The sequence below is a fragment of the Leptodactylus fuscus genome, chromosome 10 (assembly GCF_031893055.1).
Source record: "Leptodactylus fuscus isolate aLepFus1 chromosome 10, aLepFus1.hap2, whole genome shotgun sequence".
NCBI lineage: Eukaryota > Metazoa > Chordata > Amphibia > Anura > Leptodactylidae > Leptodactylus > Leptodactylus fuscus.
Genome location: NC_134274.1, coordinates 56,562,210 through 56,588,572, shown reverse-complemented (window position 1 = coordinate 56,588,572; position 26,363 = coordinate 56,562,210). Strand labels below are relative to the sequence as shown.

The 26,363-nt window shown below is 40.0% G+C and overlaps 1 protein-coding gene across 3 annotated transcripts in view; it reads left to right on the top strand.

Moving 5' to 3' along the window:
• The window catches only part of PALD1 (phosphatase domain containing paladin 1), a 179,635-nt gene that overhangs the window by 85,684 nt on the left and 67,588 nt on the right, over positions 1 to 26,363 (top strand). For all 3 annotated transcript variants that reach the window (XM_075258175.1, XM_075258177.1, XM_075258176.1), the window contains 11 exons: positions 4,928 to 5,134; positions 5,812 to 5,914; positions 6,592 to 6,771; positions 9,702 to 9,866; positions 10,226 to 10,386; positions 11,248 to 11,323; positions 13,087 to 13,238; positions 13,972 to 14,068; positions 16,032 to 16,136; positions 24,650 to 24,745; positions 25,466 to 25,600. In XM_075258175.1, coding sequence (XP_075114276.1) covers positions 4,928 to 5,134; positions 5,812 to 5,914; positions 6,592 to 6,771; positions 9,702 to 9,866; positions 10,226 to 10,386; positions 11,248 to 11,323; positions 13,087 to 13,238; positions 13,972 to 14,068; positions 16,032 to 16,136; positions 24,650 to 24,745; positions 25,466 to 25,600 — 1,477 coding nt within the window. The remainder of the gene's footprint in view (positions 1 to 4,927; positions 5,135 to 5,811; positions 5,915 to 6,591; positions 6,772 to 9,701; positions 9,867 to 10,225; positions 10,387 to 11,247; positions 11,324 to 13,086; positions 13,239 to 13,971; positions 14,069 to 16,031; positions 16,137 to 24,649; positions 24,746 to 25,465; positions 25,601 to 26,363) is intronic.

Genomic DNA, 26,363 nt, shown 5'->3' with positions numbered 1-26,363 from the left:
TCTGTCTGCACATTCTGCATCGCTTGTATCTGTAAACATTTCATTTATTGTAGTTTTTTTTAAACAAATCTGTGTTGCTAACATTTTGTGACGTTAAGGAAAAAAAAAATAGAATAAGGTAATTTCACCCTTTGCCATGCTAACATGTCTCAGCTATCCACATAATTGCATCCTTATTTGATTTTCTTGGTATAAGTGCTCATGCACACTGGTACAGAGCTATATGGGCTGTTGGACTCTAAGGCATTTCCTATACTAGTCTTCAAAATGTGCTGGAATGAAATGCACCTAATTTTTCAAAGGTCTCATGTCTAATAAATCGGGAATTCTTTGCAGCAGCCACCTCACTTCTCAGCACACTGGTGATCACTGATTCCTATATATATATATATATATATATATATATATATATATATATATATATATATTTGTAAGCAGATAGCTGGTCAGGTAATGGAGGGGGTGTACATCTCACCCAGACTACTCAGGTGGGTGACATGAGAAAACGTCAGAAATGTTGGTTTCCTCAGCAGACAATGTTGGTCTGCTGAGCATTTTGGTAAATGCTCAGTACTGGGCTGGATTTTTAGGAATGGCAGGTAGGTTGGTAGTGGGACCTGTCATTCCACCCCCCTCCAGTCAACACTTTGGGGATGTTCCAGCAGTGACTCAGCTGTTGAGTCTCCTCGTCAAGGAGGCTTAAGAAGCCAGCTCCAGAAGCAGAGCTTGGCTGGAGAACCAACAGAGAGGTCATATTTCTGGAGCTGTGTCTGGTTGGTGTATGGTTTCCTTTTGTTGCTGCATCTTTTTGAGTGAAAATAAACTCTACCTTTGTTTTGGACTAAAAGAAACTGGACTTGTGTGTCTATGCCACCCCACCTAGCAACCCCAGACCCCGACACACACACACATTCTCTATCTATCTATCTATCTATCTATCTATCTATCTATCTATCTATCTATCTATCTATCTATCTTTATTATTGGTGATGATGATGATGATAAATAATTAGAATGTTTATCTGCCCTCCTCTATGTAATGACCTTTGCGGAGGTCACAGAACATACCTAGAAAACTCTCCCATGAAAATCATTAGACCACTGAGTGTCTGGTAATCTGTAATTACAATATTTTTTTTTAGGAAATTTTTTTTTTTTTTTATACTATAGTTAGCATGACTAATATAGTTACCATCACTAAAAATTTGTTCATATTGTTAGGTGAGGAGGATTGGACTAAACTGCACAATAGCAAAAATAAGATGAAAAAAGTAAAGTTACAAGAATGCAAGTTCTGTGCTACAATCCTGATGACTATATAGCGTACAGTAGAATACATAATATAGCAACATTGCATTTGCCTTTAATTGACTCTTTATTGCCACCTTTTGGTTTGAAGCAGCATTTAACCTTTACATTTTACTTGGAATATTTTTACTTAATAATATTTAGAAACTTTTTTTTTTTTTTTTTGCCTCCAGCGTACAGCTACTTATTTTCACACAAAACTCCATGTTTTTAACTTGTGAATAGGGGGAGGAAGTTCGATGGCGACTTTATTCCCTAACCTGGAGGTTGAGCTATTCTCAATAGGACGTCAATAAAATCTTGCATGACTGGTCTTCGTTTGGAGTTGCACACACTTGAAACCACTGGAGTTTCTCTTTAAGGTGGTAAAGAGAACATGTTTATCTGTAATCCGATAGCCAATAGTACTGTACAAAGTGGGCTGTATGATTCTGAAAATAAAAGGCCATACTTGATACTGGCTGCTCTAATGCATCCCGCTGTCTCCCGGGACTCGGCCCTCATTAATACTTCCTTCAGATAACATAAACGCTGCCTATTATGGTGCGGCCTCTGATGAGAACTAGGTTCTTGTCCATGGAGATTTGCTGTGATCCAGGCCTTGGCATCACAAAGATCTGATCTTCCATGTGAACTACTAAGCATGGCCTAGTCTACAAAGAGCAGATAAAAATGTCTTGTTTTATAATGTGTGAGTGAGGAGAGGACTTAACTTGTGTTCTGGCAGTGTCTATCTCCAACTTAACAATAAACTGAACTGATATTTGTATGAAATAATAATTATCAACATTTTTATTTCCAAAAATGTGTTGGCTAGACACATTAGATAGGTGAAGACAAACACCCTTCAAATACCGCACCCCATTCCCTATTGGAATCCCCCACAAGCTTATATGCTTGGCCAAGTAGAGGAGAAATAACCCCTGAAAGACATCTTTGGCAGCTTAACAGCCAATCCTTATTTCTCTTGACGTTTCTTCTGCTGTCGGGGAGTTGGGGAAGTCCCGTATGTATGTATGTATGTGTGTATATATAATATATATTTGGAAGGGATATCCTGGTGATACATTTGGAGTAAATGCTAAATTGGTGTGGCTCCGAATATGGGGAATCCCAGTAATCACATGAACAGGAGTCCTAACTGTGGTGAAGTATGTGCACTGCCACTCTACTCTTTGTCTGTGGGACTGACTGGGATATCAGTGTACTGTACAGTACTCAACCATCTTCAGCTATCCCATAATGTTTGAATCAAGTTGGGGTGTTTGTATGTATATGTGATCAAAGCTCCATTAAAAACATTACTCGGGACCCAATATTTCCATCACCAGTGAGGGTCCCAGCTGTCATATCCTCACTAATCTTATCAATCTAGCAGTTAGTCCATATTCATTGAATATGGGATGGCCTATTACTGGAATACCCTTCTAAGTCAATCTGCTCTTTCAGGGTCTGCTGAACAGAAATAATAATAATGTGTCATAGGTAAAGAATTATATGAAACCCCAAACTGTCAAAATACACATGCAGGTCCTATTATGAGCCTAAGGCTAAGGCCCCAAGTAGTGAGCCGCAGCTAAAAAAACAAAACAAAAAAAACAACCTTTTTCCCGCATTGCTTTTCACAGACCGCAGAGGTTTCCTTTCTTATTCCATTATACCTATAGGGAAAACACCGGCGTTTCAGTAGGTTCAATTGACATGCTGCGATTTCCAAAATCACAATGGTTTTGGAAATTGCAGCGTGTCCACTGCGCTTATTTTTCTGAAATGTGTGGATGGGATTTGCTAGAATTGTTTCCGACCGCAGCCAAACTGTATGTTTGGCTGCGGTCGGAAATGTATGTATGTATGGCCTAAAGAGGTTGTCCAGCAGTATACCATTGATGACCATCAATAACAGATTGGTGGGGGTTCACCTTAAAGCATCCATGCTGACTATTATTTAGCAGCAAGCACTGTTCCATTCAAGTCGATATGAAAAGGCATTCCAAAAGGGTCTGTGTTTTTTCCATTGGTGAAAAACAATAAATTTGTGGGCACAATTGTAGAATCGGTTATGTAATCTGTAAGAATTCATTTGTGAAGTAGTTTCTATGATGGCTAGAGGAAATCCCGAAGATAACTTATTTATGGAAAGGGAACTTCCTTGAATGACACAGACTGGCAGTACAGGACAATGTAACACAATTACTGCCGTTACCAGTCTACAAGTGTGTTACACATTGATAGCACTGGCAGGAAATACCTGACAAATGACATCCTCATAGGGACACAACAAAAATAGTCATTAGGAACAAGCTGTGATCTTGATGCGTGCTAGCGTTTGGCTAACCTGTCCTGTTCTTTTTGACATTCCTTTCTTGATACGTTATGAAAGTTAATGTACTCGGGAGGGCAATCTTATTTTGGCTTGTTTTTACTACTTAGAACATTGAATTATTTTTACATAAAAATGTATCTGATTTCTAGACAATAGGGCATCTTTTCTACAGTTATGATGATGCTTTACATAATATCCCCTACAATGCACTGTACATGGATAGGGGGGTAACTATTTGGTCATTGCTGAGACCCCACAATCATGATAATGGGGTCCCCTATCTGAATAGAGCAGCATGTTGCACTGCTCCATTCATTATCAGCATGCCTATAATTTTATACCTGCCTCAACCCTTTAAATTTCATGCTATACTCAAAATGAATATCCAAGCAGCATGTTATAGAGAAAGAAAAGTTCCAGTATAACTTGTCACTCACTGAATCTCTCTTCAATCTGGGTTTAGGAGTCCAATGGACAGTCATATCAGTGACCAGCATCCCTGTACTAATGTGCACGCAGAGATAGCTGTCAGTCACTTACTAGGACTGCCCACTGGACTCCCCAGAATGGGCTGAGATTTCAGTGAGTGAATGACAAGTTCAGCTCCTTCTGCTCTATAACCTACTGCCTGTATATTAGACTGGCAGTTTCTCTTTAAGAAATTACCAAAAGAACAGGATCTTGATCTGTCTTATCTGAACAATCGGTGGTAGAGCCGGATGTTTATCACTGAGCAGGAAAACCTCGGTGCCTGAGTTTAACCTTTTGACAACCCTAACCACATGAAGTGCAGCAATACCTTTAACCTCCTAATCTGTGCATGTGTCAGATACTGAAATGAGATACATCAACCAAGATCATTTGCCAAATGGAAGCAAATGAGCTCCACCTCTCCTGCCCACTCAGATGTTGTATGTTTCTAACCACAATATATTAGATGACTGGCAAATGTACTTCTTTGTCTGCAGCCATCACATAGAACATCTGTAAGTTAATTCCTGGTATGGCTGACACTAAGTGGTTTTTAAGCTGAAAAAGCTTTATTGTGATGACTGGTCTGTATAGCATTTCATGGAGACAAAAGTGATGTCTAAGCAATCTTCTGAGTTTTAGACCTCTTTTTTTAATACATCTGATTTTATGCTGTTCAGAATTTCTAGACCATGACGTCATTTAGGAGAACATGACTGAATCACAAATGTTGGAATTTATATATAATGAGCTCTCACAATATAGACACGTAAATATCCAATCCATCTAACTTTGATTAATGTGATATATTCTTTTTTTCTTAAGGCGTTTGTGGAGTATGGGTACAACTGCCAGCGCAGCTCAACAGCCGGCCCCCACAGTGCCCCCTAGTGACAGCCCCCAAGGAAATGGTAGTGCAAGTTCAAGTACAGAAGACAGAAACTCTCTTAGCATCCACTCGTTTCAGACAGTGAGCATTCACAATAAAGCCAAATCTATAATCACCAACAAGGTGGCTCCAGTTGTTATTACGTGAGTATTTTATAGTGCTATTGTGACGTTCTTGTGTAAAACAGTATACAAAGCATTATATTATGCATTTCCCATGTAAGGGAAATTGTAGTAGATTCAGTTACAAGTGAAATGTCAGAACAGCATCTGCTAGTTTTACATATTGCTGTGGAAAACAGTCATCCTTATGTGTATTCACATTTATAACTGGACAGAATCCTTGGATGAATCTATTTAAAAGGATTTTCAAATTTGAAAACATTGATGAAACCTCATTAGACTGTCCCGAGATAGAAGTGCTCTAAACTACTGGAGGATTATCGCAGTCCTACATTGAAGAATATAATAAACATGTTTGCCAGCCTTGGGAAAAAAAAAAATGTATATTTTAAAAGTGGCTACTACTATGGTGAAATTGCTACTCTTCTCTCCAAAATCCACCAGTGATTGGCTGGAGCGGCATCTCAGAGCATTTCCTGTGTCAGGAGACACAAGGCAAGGAAATTGAGCTCAGTATGGGCTAGAGAAGTATGGGATCACAGAGGGGTTATTAATTTTTAGTTTTGTTTTAACATGACCCAATTGGGCATTTATACTATTAGTTTTAATGCCATTATTGTACTTTAATATGACATAATCTAAGTGTAAACATAAAAAGTATCATAGCGTGAAAAATAGAGTGGGCTTTTGTATTCTAGATACAATTGTAAAGAAGAGTTCCAGATTCACGATGACTTGCTTAAAGCCAATTATTCTGTTGGAAGGATTTCAGACACCATGCCGGAACACTATCTTGTACAGGTGAGATCTTCCGAAAACGTTCAGTCACCATGTCCTCTCAACCTGAGATAGGACACCATGACCAACGTAAGGTCTGCTTCTAAGAAAATAAAAACTCAAGCAGATGTACCAGTTTGAAGGTTGTAAAATTTATTTTCTTTTTTTTTTTTTTTTTTAAATGTAGATTGTAAGCCCACACAGAGCTCACAATGTACATTTTTCCCTATCTTTGTAATGTGGGATGGAAATCCATGCAAACACGGGGAGAACATACAAACTCCTTGCAGATGTTTTTTTTGTCCTTTGGCGGGATTTGAACACCAGGACTCCAGTGCTGCAGTGCTAACCACTGAGCCACAGTGTGGCCCTCCGATGGTTGTAAAATTTTCATCAAAGTTTGACAAAAAAAAATTGTGATTATAGTCAATCTCTAAAAGCAACAAATTAAACATGTGCAATGTTCTTTATTGAAGAGCTGACAAGAATATTTTTTTTCCTTACGCTGTTGGTACTATTGGTGCTATATCTAGTAACAACACATGACCTATCGTAGATTGTCCTTATGTGAGTGGAATAGCACTTTTTTTTTTTTGCAAAATTGAAAGATGGTTTCTTTGATCATTGACTTATAGTTTGGTTTTTTTTGTGTCCTGCTTCAAATGATATGTAATGATAAATACTGTTGAATTTTATTTTAGGGTAAATATTTTATGGTACGGGATGTGTACAGCAAATTAGATGTCCTAAACACTACCAGTAGTTTTGGTGCACCAAATTTCCGGCAAGCAAAAGGAGGATATGAAGTGTATGGAATGGGCCAACCCAGCCTGAGTGGCTTCAAGCAAGTACTGCAGAAGCTCCAGAATGATGGACATAAGGTAACAAATAGAAGTAGTGGCTACTGCTCATGTCCAGGGAAATGTGGAAATGCATTGACTATTTGACTTCATAATGCCATAGCTCTTCTTTTTGTTATATAACATTTTGCTATTTATTCAAAACCACCAATCTCTGAATGAAAGTTTTCTATAGTGGTCCTAGTCACTTTAGCTGAACACTGAGGCCCCTTCCTAAAGCTGATCAGCGTGAGTGCAGAGAGCTGGATTTCCACTGATCTGATATTTATGGCCTAGTCAGAGGTGTAGTTAGGGGTTCAGCACAAGGGGGCGAATATGTCCAAGTGGGACCCCAACATAGGTGTAACGATATTATCACTATACAGTGACTGTATAGTGGTATATATCGGCACTACACAGGGCTCTGCAGACGAATATAGTGCAGTAACATCTAGTGGCTTACAGGTTGACTTCTCTGACTAATAGTTCATATTCCCCGTCTTTCATCTGGACCGCCATGACCACTACTTCCAGTCTTTGTAAAGTTTTCAGCACAGGCATCTTCGGCTCCTTATTTTCTAAGGCACCTGACTGACATTGTTCTCACCTGTACAGCCATCATGCTGCTACCCCAGTTATAACATATATAGTATAACCCCCTCATAATGAATATTATCCCCAAGTGCATCTTTAAATAACTTCCTTGTGTACCTCCTCTAAATTGTGCCCCTTATTAATAATGCCCCAGGTGTTTTCTAATTAAAAGGTAAAAAAAAAATGACTGGGGTTCTAATACCCGGGACCCTCAGAATCAGCTGTTTGAATGAACCGTGTTATGTTTGTAAGCGTCGTGACCACATTACTGTTTATAGTGTTATTCATTTCATAGCGGCCATGTAATGTAACTACAGCCTCATCCTTTACACATCTATGTGACTGTAATTGCATCACATGGTCACTATAGACAGACAGCATGTGATATAAACAGTTGTCATGGCCCCTTCATGCAGCTGATCAGTTGAGAATCACTTATCTCTTATTGATGATCTATTATGAGGATCAGTCATCAATAAAAATGAGCTGGAGAACTCCTTAAGAGGAGTCTCTCATTAGAAAATCACCTTTTGAACTAATGGTACGTTGGAATAGTCCTAAAAAGACCTATTCTACGTCTTCCTTTCTCTTCTTCTCCCTAACGTTTTTGTAAAAATCCATTTATTGCGATAGGGAAATTACACCTTCGGAACACAGAGGGTATTTCCCCTGTGCTCCGAGCACCCTTGTGTTGTACCCTCTCACACCCCTTAGTTAGTTCTGTTTACGCTCCTCATGGTCATCTGATCTTCTGCCTTGTGTTGGCATCTGACAGAATGCGCTCGCTCCACCGCTATTTTGCGATGGTCTGTTACACGAGCATGTAACAGACCAGTGCAAAATGGCGACAGACAGAGCAGCAGACACTTTGCGATTTCCAAAACTGTTGTCGTATTGTAAATCACAGCATGTCAAATATACCTTTGGAAAACCTGGCTGTTTCCTTATAGGCATTATGGAAGCAGAAAGTGTGCAGACCTCCTGTGAAAAGTGTCGCGGGAAAAACCACATTGCTATACCGTTGTGGTTTTTCCTGCAGAGCTTTTTTGCTGCGGCCCACTACATGGGTACTTAGCTTTAATAAAGGTCAAGTCCTACCTTAAATTAATTGCCCCCTTATGTTGTGCCCCTAATTCCCCCTGTCATAAATTCTGCACCCCTTATATAAATGTTGCCCCCCTAATGGACCCTTAGATAAACAATCCCCCTCCTTTAAATTCATAATGCCCCTTATGTGAATAACCCCCCTCCTTGTATTTATAATGCTCCTTATATAAATACCCACCTCATTATATTCACAATGCCCCTTACATAAATTACCCCCTATCATCCTAATACCCACTAATGAATCCCCCCTTTACTACTAAATTAGCTACAACTGTGCTAAAAAAAAAAAAAAAAAAAAAAAACACAAAGAAAAACTTCTACTCTCCTACCTACGATCCTGTTGAATGGAGCCGCTGTCGCCTCCTCTTCTTGATCGCACTGTCCACGCATAGGACGTCTGTGTCTCAGCACAGGAGACGTGATGACCTCGGCCTGTGCTGAGAAGCAGACGTCAGTTCTCTGTCTTGTAAATCGCAGGCCTGAATCGCAGGCTTGCAGTTTATAAGACAGCTTGCAGGATGCATTTTAACTAGATCGGTGTTTGCACTGGTATAGTGGACAGGGCCATAAATACAAAAAAAACCCCCAAAACATTAAAATAGACAAGCTCTGTAAGCGCACAATAAGGGATAATAATATAAATAGTCCGGTCAATCCTCCTTGTCTGTCTTTCCCCTCAGTTCAAAATTAGTTTTTTTTGCTGAGAGCCTAAGCCTAGAATGGTGCTGAACGATAACCCCATCACATCAGCTCCTGCTTATTGGAAAAGTTAGTATTTAAAGAGGACCTTTCACCTTTCACCTCTGATAAGTCCAGCTTTCTGCATCATTTATTAGGTGCTGTCTAACTGAATTTGACACAGTTGGAATTTTTCTTTAGATCCCCTTCCCACCCCCGTTCCAGAGCAATAAGCGCTGTTAAATCTTGTTCCTCATATGCCATTTAGGCTCTTTCAGGTGGGCAGTGTCAGGCAGGAGCAGGCAGGGGGTGTGATTCTGGGCTCTGACTGTCCACCTCTGATTTGGAGATATGAATCACACCCCCTTGCTTGCTCCTGCTTGACATAGCATACCTGACAATAGAAAGCCAAATTTTGCATATCTGGCACCAAAACGGCACTGGATGGTCAGGTATGTTAAGACCTAGTGTGTCGGAATGAGTGCCTATGAATAGATGCTAAGCACTGGCGTGATAGGTTCTCTCTTTACTAGGGCTCAATGTTTGTTAAATTGCTTTTTAAGATGGTGAATCCTTATTATCTCTTATTGCAGGAATGCATGTTTGTCTGTGTCCGTGAAGAGCCTGTGGTGTTCCTCAGATTGGAAAGTGACTTTGTGCCTTATACTCCCAGAAGGAAGGAGAATTTGCATGAAAATTTGCACAACCTGGAGAAAGGACTTCGGGTAGAGAATTTAGAACTTGCTATTCGGAAAGAGGTAAAGAGATACATTTCATACTAAGTTCTATTCACCACTCTCCAGTATGCCCCATTTCTTTGTGTAGTCTCCCCACATGAAACATCTGTAACATGATATAGTTTTTGAGGCTGAAAGTGGTGGTGGTTTATTTTATTTATTTATTTATTATTTTATTTATTTTTTTGCCAAGACAAAAATACATTGTGTATAGGGCTAGTCATAAAATTAGTGTTGACTGACCTCTGGATGCAGTGTATAAGATATATATTAATTAGTATTTCTATAATTTTTTATTTTTATTTTTTTTTAAAGCTGTCAGACACCCCCTTAAAAAAAAAATTAACATTTTTTTTATTTTTTATTTCTGATCTGTTTAGCTGTATGACTTTGCTCAGTTGAGTGGGAACAGTTACTTTGTATATAATGACATAGAGCATTTTAAGGATGAGCCTCACTCTGTGAAGATTGAGTGTGAAGAAGACGTACATGTGACGGAAGAAGTCTATAACAGACCTGTTTTCTTACTGCCCTCCTACAGGTGAGCAGCATTAGCAGTGTCAATTGAGAGAGAGAAAGTATTTCTGTAACTTTATTGATGTGTAACATCTACTTGTTAGGAGGGATTCACGCTGCTGCTTCATTGCCTCAAAAATGACTTAAAAATACAGTATACAGTATGCCTCCACCTGACTGAGCCTTTGTTGGCCTGACAAAGATACCAGGATGGCGTTGAAATGCGTTGCCCATTTTTACGTTCAGTCTTGTGAAATAAATACATTTATTATTAGCTGGTCGCAGTACCTTTCATTCATTAGACACCAGCAGCGCTCAAGCAATACCATTTTTTTTTTTTCTGCTATTTCCAAATATAGGAATGTACATATGGAAACAGAGTAAGTGGGTCCTAAAATACATATTCATGCTCTAACCTCAGTGGGCTCGGCCTCTGACAGTGCAGTAATACTTGTAGCTGCAACTAATGGCACCAATATCTCTGGAATTGGTGCACATGCCTCCGAAACTGAGAGCAACTTTGCAGCAGTATATAATATGTTACATCATACAGGACATGATAACTTTAATATAACTCTAGTTTTGGATGTATTTATGGATCTATTTTGGTGAAATCAAAATTATAAAGTTAATCTTTGTGTTAAATTGTACCTATAGGTTAAGTTACACACAGATGAGTATTCGAACGATAACTGATACATAAAATGCGGGATACATTAATAGAATATAAAGATGTATGTAGAACAGATATGCATATCTATACTTGATTACCTATTACTTTTCATTTTCTTTAAATGAATATGTACAGTATGATGTTTTTAGGTATAGCAACCAAACGCATTTTATCTGAACATATAGTAATAAGGATTCACACTCTTATTCACAGATACCATCGTTTGCCCCTTCCAGTAGATGGCGCTCCTCTGGAATCACAGTTTGATGCTTTTGTAAACTTTCTCAGGGTAAGTTAAAAGAAAAGAGCAAGCCTTCCAGGGTGCAGAAAAAATTAGGGCAAAAGAAAGGGGGTATGAGAGAAGCAATGTGCAAGTACCAGAGACAACTCTACGGTTGAAAATGATGCTAGCTGCAAGTCAGTCTTCTAGTCTGGATCGGTAATGCAACAGTTATCTGGAACAATGGAAGAGGGATGAAAAAAAAAAAACCCAAAACAGATATTAAAGTGCTGCTAGATAGAAGGGTTTCAAGTCTGTTTAAAATAACTTTATTGGCTGCTAACGCATTTCTGCATTTGGAACAATGTCTTCTTCAGGCCCTAAGAACTGTTGTGAGATAAGAACGTAGAAACAAATGTCACCACTTAGTAACTGAAGTTTGACACACATTGCAACCCAAAAAGTCATTTTAAACTGTTTTATCAGCAGTGCTTGGTTATGTTTTTTTTTTGTTTTTTTTTGTTGTTGTTGTTGTTTCTTACATCCCTGCTTTGAGACAAGTAGGAATGTATTAGATTTTCATGTGATCCCTTTTTCTTATTCAGTTAGATGCTTAATTTGTAAAATGTCACCTCTGTTCATTTTGCACTGAATAAAACCTGTAATACAGGTTAACAGTTGGTTGACAGGAAGGGGATTGAAACTAGTGCTTGTATTTCATGTGCTGGATCGGACATGAGGTGAACATGTATAGAGAACTGAAGAAAGCTCTGCTTTTGTACATATTGTTCCCCCAGTACAATATGTTTCCAAGGGAGTTTAGATCGTTGAAAGTAACCATGAGGTGGAACAGCAGAAGTAACACCATGTTTGGTGCAGATTTACAAGTCTATAGTACTAGACATTTTAGCAAGAAGTGATAGAAGTAGACATTTATATATAGATATATTAGGTTGAACTTTAGCCCACACAGTATACATTCAGATGTGAATCTGGCACCTTACCATGGACTAGACAAGTAGTGCCAGGCCGTGAATCACTGCACTTACAGAATTGTTTGAAGTTGGCAAATATCACTTTGAGTAAATGCTGTGCTCTTATGTGAACCTGCCAAATCTCCTGTGTATCAGCTCACAAAGCTCAGACTTGTTCTCTTCAAAGACATCCTTGTTTATGTGACTTCTTGCGATGGTTTTGTTTGTTTTTTAGAAAGTGTTTTTACAAAAAATCAGCTGATGTGATTATCAAGCTTGCAAATGATAAAAATGACTATATATATATATATATATATATATATATATATATATATATATATATATATATATATATAAATTTGTATGTATGAATACCTCTGATGGTGCTGGCTTTCTCGTCTGTGACTGAACATACTTTCTATACCTCTGAATAGGACAGTTTCTGCAGCAGGTGTATGGATTTCTGCAAGCACCATAAACATTTGGCCTTATTTGGGATCCCAGAAACACCATATCCGTCAGTGTTTTAAGGCATTAACACACTTTGGACTTTAGACTTGTATTTAAGTACATCAAGAAGGTCACGTAGTCACAGGAGTTGTGCCTGTGTGATCACAATGGGAGCCCAGGTCTGACTGACTACCATACTCCCACTGTGATACAAAGTTTTTGAGGAAACTCTAATACCAGGCGTTTAACCCATTAGATGTTACAATCCATGCTGACCACAGTATCTAAGTTGTTCATAGGGAAAGGGCTCCCTGTGTATACCCTCGCCCGCTCCTCTGCTGTGATTCCTTTATTGAATTGACATCCTTTGTGGAGTTCTCCAGTAAAGCATATATTTCTGTGTTTCAGGAAAACCCTTGCCTCCTGCTGCTTCATGATGCCAGCTGCCCTCCACCCGCATTGCTTTTCAGTTGTCAGACAGGAGTCGGCAGGACGAACTTGGCCATGATTCTGGGAACATTAGTTTTGTATCATCGAAAAGGTGCAGCTGAAAAACAGAGGTGAGTTATTCTAAAGGTTATAGAACTGGTCCTTTTATAGATTGTACATTTGTTACAAATCCAAAAATCCATGACAAGGTACAGGGTAATTCATGTGAATGGGATCATAAAGCTGCACAGATTTCAGGGCATGGTGCAGTTTAGTGCTGCAAGTGGGTGCAATTTGCATCAACATCTGTTAATCTGCATGTTGCATAATTTGTGCTGTGATAAAATTTAGCAGTTTATGAACTCAGCCTTGTGTGCCTGCGACAGGCTGGCTTTCAGTAACACAGATAATGCAGCTAGATAACAAATCAACCGTATGCACGTCACTGTGCTCTTTAGACTCAGGTTGTGAAAGGTGCAGGTGCAGCGGATGATACGGTCACACAGTACATAGCGCCATACCCTGAATACATGAACATTCACTCTGCATAGTCCACATTCTTTACTGTCCTGTGATAATATAAATCAGATGGTGTTACACAGTAATGCTCATAGACGGGCGCTGGTTTCTATGACAATGTCTTGTAGTAGCTCAAGAATATCTGGTACCAGTGAAATTTGGCAGACGGAAAGACTTGGCTTTGTTATAATTTATTCTTTACAAGCCATATGTCTGAACTAGTTGGTATGCTTGACTAGAAACTGTTTTAGTATAAAGTGCATCTCTCAGGATACATGTCCCTGGGCTAAGGTCTAACTCCCTTTTATACACACTTTCTCTGAATACAATCCATTTGCATTCTAGGGTCACCCAGAACACCAATGACCTTCCAAAACAACGATTTCAAGTGATACAAAACTTCATCAATATGGTACCAAATGGAGAACAAATAGTTGAAGAGGTAACTTGTGACATGACTCGGGAAAAGGTTTTTTTGTTATAGTAGCATTCTCCCACATCATGTGACTAACCTGAAGTGATGACAATGGACATTTTTATTATGTAGCTTTCAAAAAGTGAAAAAAGGTTTAAAATAAGCAGATTGTTGTCCAGGTTAGTAAGGGTTGTATAGGTACAGGATTGCATTGTGCTTGATGCATAATAGAACATTGGGTTGTGAGTGCATTGGGCTATGCTGTGTGCATGTTGCATGTGATTTTTGGTCTCCTTTACATAGGAATAAAGCACAGTGCTGTGCACATTATTGGTACTGTAAAATCTATTTCAGAGTACAGGTATAGCCCACACAGTGATGTCAGAACAGGAATAATGCACACAGGGATGTCATGTACAGGGATAATGCATACAGTGATTCTATGATATAAAGGTACTGTAAAATGCAAATGGCGATATCATAGCACACACAAAAGATCACTGTGTATACTCTGGCATCACAGCATATAGAGAAATTAATCCTAATGCTGTCACATGCAGGCATTATGATGAGCCAGTAAAGTGTTAGAAGTACATTCAGTTTTCCACATTCCCTTCTGTAATTCATAGGTATCACTAGTTACACCCTTGTTGTCAGAGGAAATGGGCTTCTAGTTGTTGGGTGTCATAGCAGCTGCTATATCTGCTATCCTCATAGGCAGGGGCATAACTACCGGGTTAGCAGCTGCCATAGGGCCCAGAATATTAGGGAACATAAACACTATTACTTATATCTCCTGGCTCCGGCAAGCTTCGGACCTACTTGTGTGACATTACAGATGTCACGTGGACCAGGATTGAGTCCTTATGTGTCTTGACACAAGCCCGGCTCAAGTGATGTCTGGGCCATTACTGAAGATGGCCGCATCATAAGGGAGTGCATCGGAGCCAGGGAGAAGTAAGTAACAGTGTTTTTTTTATGTTTGCATCCTCCCCTGGGTCTCCGATTATTATACTCTGGGTCAAAAGTTCACCACGGGGCCCCACTGTTCCTAGTGATGCCACTGCTGGTAGGTACATTCATTATGTCTCTGTCTCTATCCCTCTTCCCTTATAGATTGTAAGCCCTTGTGGGCAGGGCTCTCTATCCCGCTCTGCCAGTTGGTCACTGTTAGTATTGTATTTTTTTATAGTTTGTGTATCGTATGTAAATCCTCAAATGTACAGCACCAGGGAATTATACTGTATATAAATAATAATAATGTAATTGCATTGAGTGGATAACAGAATAATGATCACACCCTATAGAACAGTAGTTGGCTTTTATTGTGAGTACTATAGGTTGGAGTACTTATGGCCATCGTGCATACAGATGAGTGTGCCAATTCCAGGAGCCAATGAATAAGGTTTGTGTATTTCCTATAATGGCACAATAATGATAAAACATAACAATGTGATATTTCATGTGTTTTGTCTTCCATCTCTGCCTTACCCACATAATGTATTGTACTTGTGGATAATACTAGTGTGGTTAGCTTCATGTATGTAATTAAAGGCTGAACAACACAGGCAGATTACTTTCTACAATGAATTCTCTTGAGATTAATCCCTCTTTAAAAGTGTCCTAGTTTGTGCAATTTTCTGTGATTTAATCCCCACAGATTAATCTTTGAGTTCTTTAGGGAAAATAACTTCCTGCTGAATGGCCAGTAAAACAAATAATCTGAATTGGTTGTATAATTGCATAACCTTACTGTCTGTCATTGTATGATTTAGTTGTGCGGGAGATATCACTTGGGTAGCTATATAATAGGTTATTTATGTTGCTTTATTTGTTTGCATTTACACAGATTACTTTTTGTATCTCCCTAGTGAAGTTCCCCATCTAAAATCCTTTCTGGCACATATTATGGACAATTACACTTAGTTTATTTCAATGTTCCTGCTAGTAAGAGGGACCTGTTGACAAGTTTTACTTTTTTCTGATCTAGGTGGACTATGCTATTTCCTTATGTTCGGAAATGCATGATATCAAGTCAGCCATATATGAATGCAAGAAGAAGCTGGAGGGCATAGGTGAAGATTACCAAATTCAGGTAAACTGAATGTCTAACATACAACGTATACCCTGAATATAACCATTATATGTAGTTAGAGAGCTGATACAACAATACTGCAGCTGTCACAATATAACAATTGTAGTTATGTGTGCTATTAGTAATGTTAGCATGTTACTTACCTCCCTGGTATAATGTGTATATGGCTATCTGCCTCTGACAGCTTTGCTGTTTGCGCTTGTTCAGACAGGTGTCTTCTACACTGCAGCTCGCAGAAAACCCACCTCCTCATTATCTGACCACAATGTACACATCACAGCCTCTGCTGGCAGATCTGGGGCCGTTAGTTTAAAAAAGGAAGGAAATTGTGTCTTTACTGATTCATAACAATCCAGACGCACAGTATAAACAGGACAGACCTGATGTAAACAGTGTCAGGAAGGTGTATTCAGTAAAAGCAAGTGTCTGGGTGACAAGATGCGGAGAATGGCTGCGCATCTCTCATATAATGTTTGTCATCCTGAAAGCTTCAGGAATTTAGAATCTGTTCCAAGAGTGCACTCACAAGAACATTTATCTTCATCTGCACATCAGAAGATGTATCTGTCATAGCAGTGTGATGTCTGCAAGATCCGTGTCCCTAGATTATAATTTATAACCGTCTCTGAGGGTGATGTCCAAGCCTCTAACAGACCAAATCATATGCTTCCTTCTTAGATCAGAGGCGTCTGATAAAATATATCCGTTTATACAATTGCCCTGATACTTCCGTGTGATTAGTAGTGACCTCTTACATAGCAGTGATGGCAAGAGATACACATCATGAGCAATATGTACCACGCTGTAATCTGATGAGAAAAAATTATCAAAAGTTTTCACAGGTTTTAGGTTTAATGTTCGGTTGGAAACCATGGAAAATGCCTTCCAGTTACAAGTGTCCCTTGACAATACGCAAAGCTGAGGGAACCCACAGTGACCAGCTGTAAAGTTTGTGGAGACCAGGTAGTGGTTTATATTCCTGCAGCTTCACCACAAGTCAAGAAATACACTATACCATTGAAATCAATGGACAGTACTGTTCCTCCAGAGCAGGAGAAGCTTTTTGCAACTGCTTTGTACTCTAGAATATCACTTTTATATTGGCCTTAAAGAGTTAAAAACAAACAAACAAATGTCTGGGCAACTGAACTTATTTATATATGGCCATACTGATGCCATTATAATGTCAGATACTATAAGATGTTTTTCTTTCGTTCCAACTGTACAAGTGATGGTTGCTTTTACAGATTAGTTCATATAAGTTCAGTTTTAGCTTGTATCGTTTAGTAACAACAAATGAAATAGAATTAAATCTGTTTGCTGACTTACATTAAAACCCCCTCACCGCCCTATAGAATTGCCCTCTTTTGGTTTTTAACACATCCAGAAGACTTAGAATGGCAATCTTAACATCCAAATTATATTGGTTAAATTTATAGAGATATAGATCTATATAGGTCTGTGTATACTTACAGTATATAGAGATTATTTAAATATATAATTTTAATATACATTTTCATATAGACATAGATCTGTATTGTATTGAGGGTAGCGCCACCTAGTGTCCATGAAATAGCTTTACAGAAAAGTATTTTTGACGTTCATTTTTCCTGAGCAATATATTAGATATTACTGGCAGATTATTTATTTTAAGAAAGCCTGGTGTTAGTTTATCAAACTATCTGCAAGGAATATGAAAAAAAAAAAAATGTATTTTCCAAATACTTGTCATAGGTCTGACAACAGTTTATTCTATTTTCATTGAAATCTGAAAGTCTGATTGAATTTATCTATCTCTAAATTCATACTTCCCAACTTTTGAACGGGAAGAGGAACAAAATGTGCGGCGTGAGTAGCATGCCGTGGCAAATTTAGCTCCGCCCACTTTAATGTTGACCCCACCCATTCTAATTCATTTTTCATGTACTCCCCACACAGTATAATCCTCCTATAGTCACCCGTACATTATATGTCCCCACATTATAATGTTCCCCTCCAACTGCCCCACAGTATTAAGTCCCTCTCCTGGTGCCCCAGTTTAAACTCTTGGTAACTAGAGGGGACATGAAACTGGGGGCAACTAGAGGGGGACGTTAGCAGTGAGGGTAGTTGGAGGGGAACAATAAATTAATGGCAGGCTAGAGCAGGACATTAAACTGGGAGCAACTAGAGGGGGACATTTATCTGTTGGACTGGGATGTCTAGGGCCCACCAGTGGAATTGTTTCTAGGGGCCCACCATCAGGACCCCTGCAGACCTCTGAGACAGAGTGGCTGAAAGTAATAACATGCTCATCCACCATACGATGTGCAACAATGCACTACCTACACCTACTGCTAAACACTGTATGGAAAGTGATCAGCATGGCTCCTAGAAATGTTACCATTACCTGTAGCCACACTGTCCTGGAAGGGCTGATCTGCAGAGGTCCTGGCTGTTGCATCATCACAGATTTAATATTGATGTCCTATCCTAAGGACAGACATCAATATTGTATAGAAGGATAAATCCTGTAAAGATTTGTCCAAGAATTGAAGCAACTCGTGTGCCGGGCGGGAGGTGTAAAATAAAAAAAAAAAAATAAAAAAAAAATAAAAAGCACCTTCACCTGTCCCCGATGCCCCATTATCTGCCGCCAGTGTCCATTTAGTCTCGTGCCGGTGCCTCCTTGCTGGGAGTCCTGCACCTCATATAATTGCTAAAACTATTTAGGTACAGGATTTCCAGGAATGAGGCTGAACAGACACAGGCAGGGACAATGGGGTGCTGGAGACAAAAACTGCTGGGGACAAAAACAGTGTGGAAAAAATAAATTGAGATTCACTGCTATTTTGATCACTTGGGGCACATGCAGTTTTCTATACTACTAGAATGCAGACAGTGTTCTGAATTCAGCGCACTGTCGGCTTTCCCGTTCTGTGCCCCCAGTGAAGAGCTATTGGTGCCGGTGCCCTTCCTCACTGTAGCGTCTATTGCACTGTACTGTGAGAGGGGACGTTGCTTACTGCCCGGCGATGACGCTGAGCGGTGAGGAACCCCTCCCCAGTACTCGTCTATGGACGAGCACGATCAGGAGGGGAGGGAGGCGTTCCTCCCCAATCTCTCAGTACAGCGCAATACACGCTGCTGTGAGGAAGAAACGCCCTTCTGACAGTGAAGAGCTACAGTAACTGTACTGATAGCTCTTCACCGGGGACACAGAACAGGAAAGCCGATAGTACGCCAAATTCAGCGTACTATTGGCTTTCTAGTTGTGTATTAAACCGCATGTACCCCAGGAGGTGAAAGGTCCTCTTTAACATCTCAATATACTGTACATCACACTATAAGGATAAAGCCTAACACAGCGTCCCGCAGCAAAAAAGCGTTGTGGGAAAACCCTGGTGGCAACACATCAGTTTTTCCTGCAGCGCTTTTTGCAGACACTCCACAGAGGTTTCCTCTGAGGACTTTCTGCTTCCATTATACCTATAGGGACACTGTAAGTGATTCTGTAGGTATAAGTGACGCTGGGTTCACACCAGCGCCCGATCTACGTTTTCAGGCTTCAGTCTTCTGCTGACAGAAGACAGAAACCTGGCAGACCGTGTCCGGCTGTGAGCGCCGGTGAACGCTTTGTGCTCTCTGCGGCGAAACCGTGTTTTTTTTTTTTTTTGTTTTTTTGCTTTTTTTTTTAAACCGGACACACAGCCCTGCATGTCCAATAAAAAAAAAAAAAAAAAAAAAAAAAACCTGCTTTGCCGCAGAGAGTACAAATCGCTCACCGGCGCTCACGGCCGGACCCTATTCAAACTCATTCAATTTAGTGGGTTTGAAAAATGCCTGCAGGTTTCCGTCTCCTGTCCAGTTTCAGGCAGGAAACGGAAACCTGTATAAACGGAGACCCCGGACGCAGATGCGAATGAGCCCTGACATGCTGCGATTTCCAAAAATTGCAACAGTCACCTACACAGTCATACATATACATTCATATATACTCGCGCGCGCATATATATATATATATATATATATATATATATATATATACATATACCATATATGCCAAATATATACATGAATGTATGAATACTTTATTTACTCCCATATATTCAAACACACATTATTATAGCATACTGTATATCCTCTCACATACCTGTGTACAAACATACAGTCCTCACACAGTATACAAGACACATACTTTAACCATTAAGTACTATCATGGTGTCTATCATAGTGATATGTGTATGGTAGTGGTGTATAATAGATGATAGTACTTAAAGAGGACCTTTCACCATATCCGGGCACAGGCAGTGTTATATACTGCCGGAAAGCTGACAGTGCGCTGAATTCAACGCACTGTCGGCTTTCCCGATCTGTGCCCGGTGTGAAGAGCTTACGGTCCGGTACCGTAGCTCTTCTATGGTCAGAAGGGCGTTTCTGACAGTTAGCCAGAGACGTCCTTCTGCCTCGCGGCGCCAATCGCGCTGTGCTGTGGAGTGGGGAGGAACGCCCCCTCCCTGATAATGCTCGTCTATGGACGAGCGCTGTGAGCAGAGGGAGGGGGGAGTTCCTCCCGGCTCTCACAGCACAGCGCAATAGGCGCCGCGAGGCAGAAGGACGTCTCTGGCTAACTGTCAGAAACGCCCTTCTGACCATAGAAGAGCTACGGTACCGGACCGTAAGCTCTTCACACCGGGCACAGATCGGGAAAGCCGACAGTGCGCTGAATTCAGCGCACTGTCAGCTTTCCGGCAGTATATAACACTGCCTGTGCCCGGATATGGTGAAAGGTCCTCTTTAAGGTTTAAACAAATGTACACATATACTTAATAAATATTACATTTACCAAAATAAGAAAAAAATATACTCACATTTGAAGCAGAAAGTGCAACATCGCAGCAGACTTTTCTCTGTCCCCACACGGTGCGATGAAGATAAACGATGACTCACTGATGGAAGGGGGGGGGGAGAGGAAGTCCAGGCTGCAGAAAGAGCTCTTCATAAAATGTGATAGCTTCTTCCCCCGGTGTCCTCAGTCCTCTCGATGTATACTTCCCTATATTAATAGGGAAAGTATGTCACTGATAGGCAGCCCCTGTGTGTGTCAGGGCCCTGGGAAACTGCTGACAGCCAGCCATTTATAATCATTACAGCACTGCCGGCAGCCTGGGGCCACACGGTTACCGATCCTGCCCCGTACCACTATCAGTACTCAGTTTGTCAATGCAAATGCATCAGACAGGGGCCCGAACCAGCCTCTGACATCCCGATTGGGCCCCTGGCCAATGCATCTGTAGCTCATAGGTCACTGTTCAGTCTCCTCTTCTCTCTCAGCGGGAGGTCGTGCGAGTGAGAGGTGGGGGAGGAGATGCAGCAGAAAGCCAGAGGATCGGGGCAAAGTGACTTTTTAAAGAGAAAACGCTCATAAGCGGGACAATCTCTAAGCTGTTCGGGACAGGACTGCAAATGCGGGACTGTCCCGCCAAAATCAGGATTGTTTAGGAGGTATGCTAAATCTATTGTGGTCTGTCTGGCATTTCAAAGAAAAACTCCTGCCGGGTTACTACCACTGTTACATTTTCTATGACTCTTAGGCTGAGGCCACACATTACTGAAAAAAAACAAACAGAATTTTTTGTTGCAGATTTTGCTGAAATTTTTTTTAGCTAAAGCCAAGGGTGGATTTATAAGACATGAGAAGAAGTGCTTCCTTTTATATTTGCCAATCCAATTGCAACCACTTTTGGCTTTGACGTTCCAGAGGTATAACTTGAAGCTTATGGGGCCCCTACCTACCTTGTGCTCAGAGGAATAACTTGCAGCTCCTGCTATTGTTGCTTCCCATATAGCTACACCCCTGCTTGTGCCATTTAGAGTCGTAGTAACTTTTATGTGGCAGAAGGACCTTACAACGTTAGGGCTACTATAAAGAAGCATCTCCCACATGACAGGTTCACTTTAAGGGATTGTGCACATGGCTGTGTCTTTCATCTGTATGGAGTTCTATGGCCCATCCTGTACTTCAATCCTCAAATATTGCATCTTCAAAGGAATATTGCTGTTTACATTGCTGTAGTCCTGTAGAGACTACATCTGTCTCCTTAAAGGGGTTATCTAAGATTAGTAAACATGGCTGTTTTCCTTCAGTAAGAGCTCCACTTCTCTTTCAATGGGACTGAGCTGTGACCAACTAACCTGTTGTCTCTTTCTGAGAAGAGCAAGTGGAACTCTAGCAGACATATTTTCTAAAATTGGATAACCCCTTTAAAAAAGGTCGCAAACTTTGGATTCTCTTTAAAGTGGTTCATGGAAATGCCACTGGACCGCTTGTAGTTTGCTTTAATGGCCTGTTGTCTTAACGGCAAACCTTTTTAGCTTGTTATACATTTGGAAAGCAATTTGTTAAAATCCAGGTTTAATGGCCTTTTAAGCATGTCAATAAATAGTATTATACAAATCCATCATTATCTGATGCCATCTATGCAACTAATGCTAATCTGGTTTTCATTAGCAGCAATGATGAGATATTTACCTATGTAATCCAGCAAAGTCTATTGGGTGATTATCATGTCAATGCTGATTAAGGGGCTAGAACGCTAGGGGTTAATTATATAGATGACTGCTCTATCACTGTATTAAATTACACTGCATATAGATCAGTCTCTGCTGGGGCTCTAGTTTACCTTAGAGCCATACACTAGAGATAATTTTATAGGAGTCAATTAAAGGGAATGTAGGCGTGTAACCCTATTTGTAATTCAGTCACTAGGATCACCTGTTAAGTCAATGACATGAACACCTCTGCTTATTACAAATGTCATAAAGGCGGCAACTGGTTATTTTAAAATGATCACAACCTGGAAACTCTGCAGTATACGGAGTTTCTGAAAAACCCTGCTGCACTACGTCAAAACGCAGGTGGGAACCGGGCCTTATATATCTTTGGAACAAACCAGAGCATAAAAATAAATAAGAAAAATTCTGGAAATATGACTACTTAAAGTTCTTCTTCAGTATGTTTTTGGACTACAAATCTTACACCTGGCCATGTTTCGACTTAGGACGCCAAATGGTTTGACTAGTGAACCACAATTTAGAGTGGAAAAAGGAGAACTAAAATTGGATGATTTTGGAAAGACACTTTAGCCACTGTTCTGTTTGCTGACTGTATTATTTTAAAGCATATTGTTAGCATAAGGAGCAGGATATTTTCCTAGAAATGTTAGCAACCAAGTATTTCTGTTCGCTAAGAACTTGTCCAGCCATAGATTTATTTTCTTCTTAACCCCTTAGTGACAATGTAGTACAGCTGTGGGGAAGAGGTCTGCTGGGGAAACATTGCATGATGATGGTGACAGTGGAAAATTACTTTGACTTGACCATAAATTGAATCTGCATAGCTGTTTATTCACCGCTCACATTAGTAATAACAGTTTTAAACACATAAGATTTACATCAGGAAGGAATGAGACTTTATAAGCAGCAGTGATCTAGCAGGCGTCATTCTGAACGCTTTAACTATTTTAGCACTAGTCGGGTGTCTGTATATTAGCACTGCAAATTTACTCCAAAGTATTTAATGTAGGAGTTTATCTTATTTCAGATCCTATTAAAATGACCCTTGTGTATCTATACCTTATTTATTATAGGGTTGAGGGGATATCGTCACTCCATAAGGAGAGACCACCATTTAGGTGTGTGGAGTCTTATTAAACCATGAGCGCTCCACTGTGCAAAGGAACATGAAGAATATGCAAATCTGACTTCCATGATGTAATTAGGAAGTCAGTGCCTCAGTCATGCACACCAATCGAGGGTGCTCTCTGAGAATGTGCAAGTCTATCTTCCATGATGTAATTAGGAAGACAGAGCCTCAGTCAAGCAAACCAATAGAGGGCGCTCCCTTTAACATCATGCCGACCTTCTCAGAGGCCTTTGTTTGCAATGATGTTGGGATTATATAAGGTAGTCCCTCAGCGCCTTCTATTGGGTTACTTGACTGAGACTCTGTCTTCCTAATTACATCATGGAAGATAGACTTGCACATTCTCAGTGAGCGCCCTCTATTGTTGTGCATGACTGAGGCACTGACTTCTTAATTACATCATGGAAGTCAGATTTGCATATTCTTCCCAGGTTATTTATTATATGCACTTTGCACAGCACCAACTTTTTTTTTTTGCCGCACAGACACGACTGCCAATTTCTAAGAAACCAGTTCATTGAAGTATGTTTAGAAGTGTAGGAGTATATCCACATGAGCATGGGAAAGGAGGGCAACAAATCTCATCAAAACATTGTTCTTGCTGAATTTGAGTCAAAGTCCTTTGTGCCAAAAAGGATATGCATTGCACAATGGTACAGTTATAGAGATGCCATAACCAGACCCATGTGCCTGTGGATCCACATAGATTTTTAACATGGGGTCACATCTGTGATTTGTACAGCTAATGCCTGGGTGTTATACCTTACATGTTATACCTATTACAATGGTTGTATTCATGACATAATGACTTCTTCTTATTTTCTTTCAGGGAAGTAGTACCAAAGAATATTTCCTTCGAGGAATCCTCAATAGTGTTGAGCGATACTTTTACCTAATAGCTTTCAACTACTACCTTCATGAGCAGGTAAGTCATATAGAAGACACATCATGTAACTGTAAGTGTAAACATGCCTATACACTGTAAATAGCTGCTGGCCGAATAAGTATTGCTCCTCGACCCTTATAAATGTGCTTACCTGGAGTAGCTTCACCATGTATATGTCAATGAATAGATCAGATGCCTGACATCTCTGGTGGTAACTTATCTTCCCTGATGACTAAATATCACACACAAGTGTTCCAGGCAAAATCATCAGGTTGTCTGACTTCTCTCCTATTTTTATTTTATGGGTATCTTTAATGTAAATCTTTCACATACTATTTGTTTACCTGGAATCCCATAATGCTATGATTTTCCTCCTGCTGACTTCTTTGTTTCAAGTCGCCTCTCCTGAGCCACCTGTCTTGTTAATATTGTCCTAACAGGAGTATTTGTATGGATGGGTAAAACATACGTAATCTTCTGTTTGCTCAGCTTAGTTTGGGAAGGCCACGACTAGATATTAAAAGTTCTTAGAAATATTTGACAATGATCCTATAAAAGTAGTACTTGTCACTAGCATTTAACGTCATTATTTTTTATTTTTGTTCAAGTTTATCCTTCCATATCAAAAAACTTGACTAGATGAGCAATAATCTGCTCACTGACTACTGTTTAGGTTAGACTATGAGATGGGCTTGTAGATTACTGGACTGACCACCTATGTGTTTTCATTCTCTCCATTAATGTTCTTTCTTCTTCCAGTATCCCTTGGCTTTTGCACTGAGTTTTAGTCGATGGATGTGTATGCATCCTTGGATTTACAGGCTTCAAGCAACCATGAATTTGTCTGAACTTACTTTATCTGGGGATCTGATAACCAAAGGAACACGGGTATTGGTAAGTACTGATATGTGGGAAGGTCAGTGATATTTTAGCTAGTATACAGTCACCTTAATTTCTCATATCGATTTGTGCATGGCAGGCAGGCTATATTTATTGTATTAGTATAACCTTTAAATGTCTACATCTGATAATTTGGGTAGAGAGTTTTTACTGATGCACATGGCACTGACTGGGACAGAAGTAGAGCTATGCTTATACAGTACTTTCTAGAGTGTGGAGTCTGGTATTTGACCAAACCTAGTAAAAGGTATTCCTATCTCTGCAAATCACTGCTGAGGGGAATAACTGCTCTCCGTCCTGAACTCTATGGCTGGGCTGGCAAGAACAGCCGAGCAATGCTGCTTTATGATGATCTTGTAACTCCCTCAAAGGTGAATGAGAGTTACAGAAACATTGTAACCCGGCTGAGCGACACAGTACTGAAACACCATTGCTAATATATCCGTAGCTCCCATTCTCCTCTACTGTAGTTACGGGAGTTGGTAATATCCTGCCCCCATTCCCAATTTGCCAGCGATTTGAAGAGATGAGAATACCATTTAACATATGCTTACTATATAACTTTTAAGATAAAAAAAGGCATACCAGACCACACCAGAAACGTGCACTCTTGATAAGCCATGTGTATTTCCATAGCATCTATGGGGACAACAAAGCACTCAATTTTAAAATGTCAGTGTGGAAGTCAGAATACCCCATGTTCATTCAATTGTCAATTGATGTGTGTGAATGGCAGCCAGGGTAAATATGATCTGGT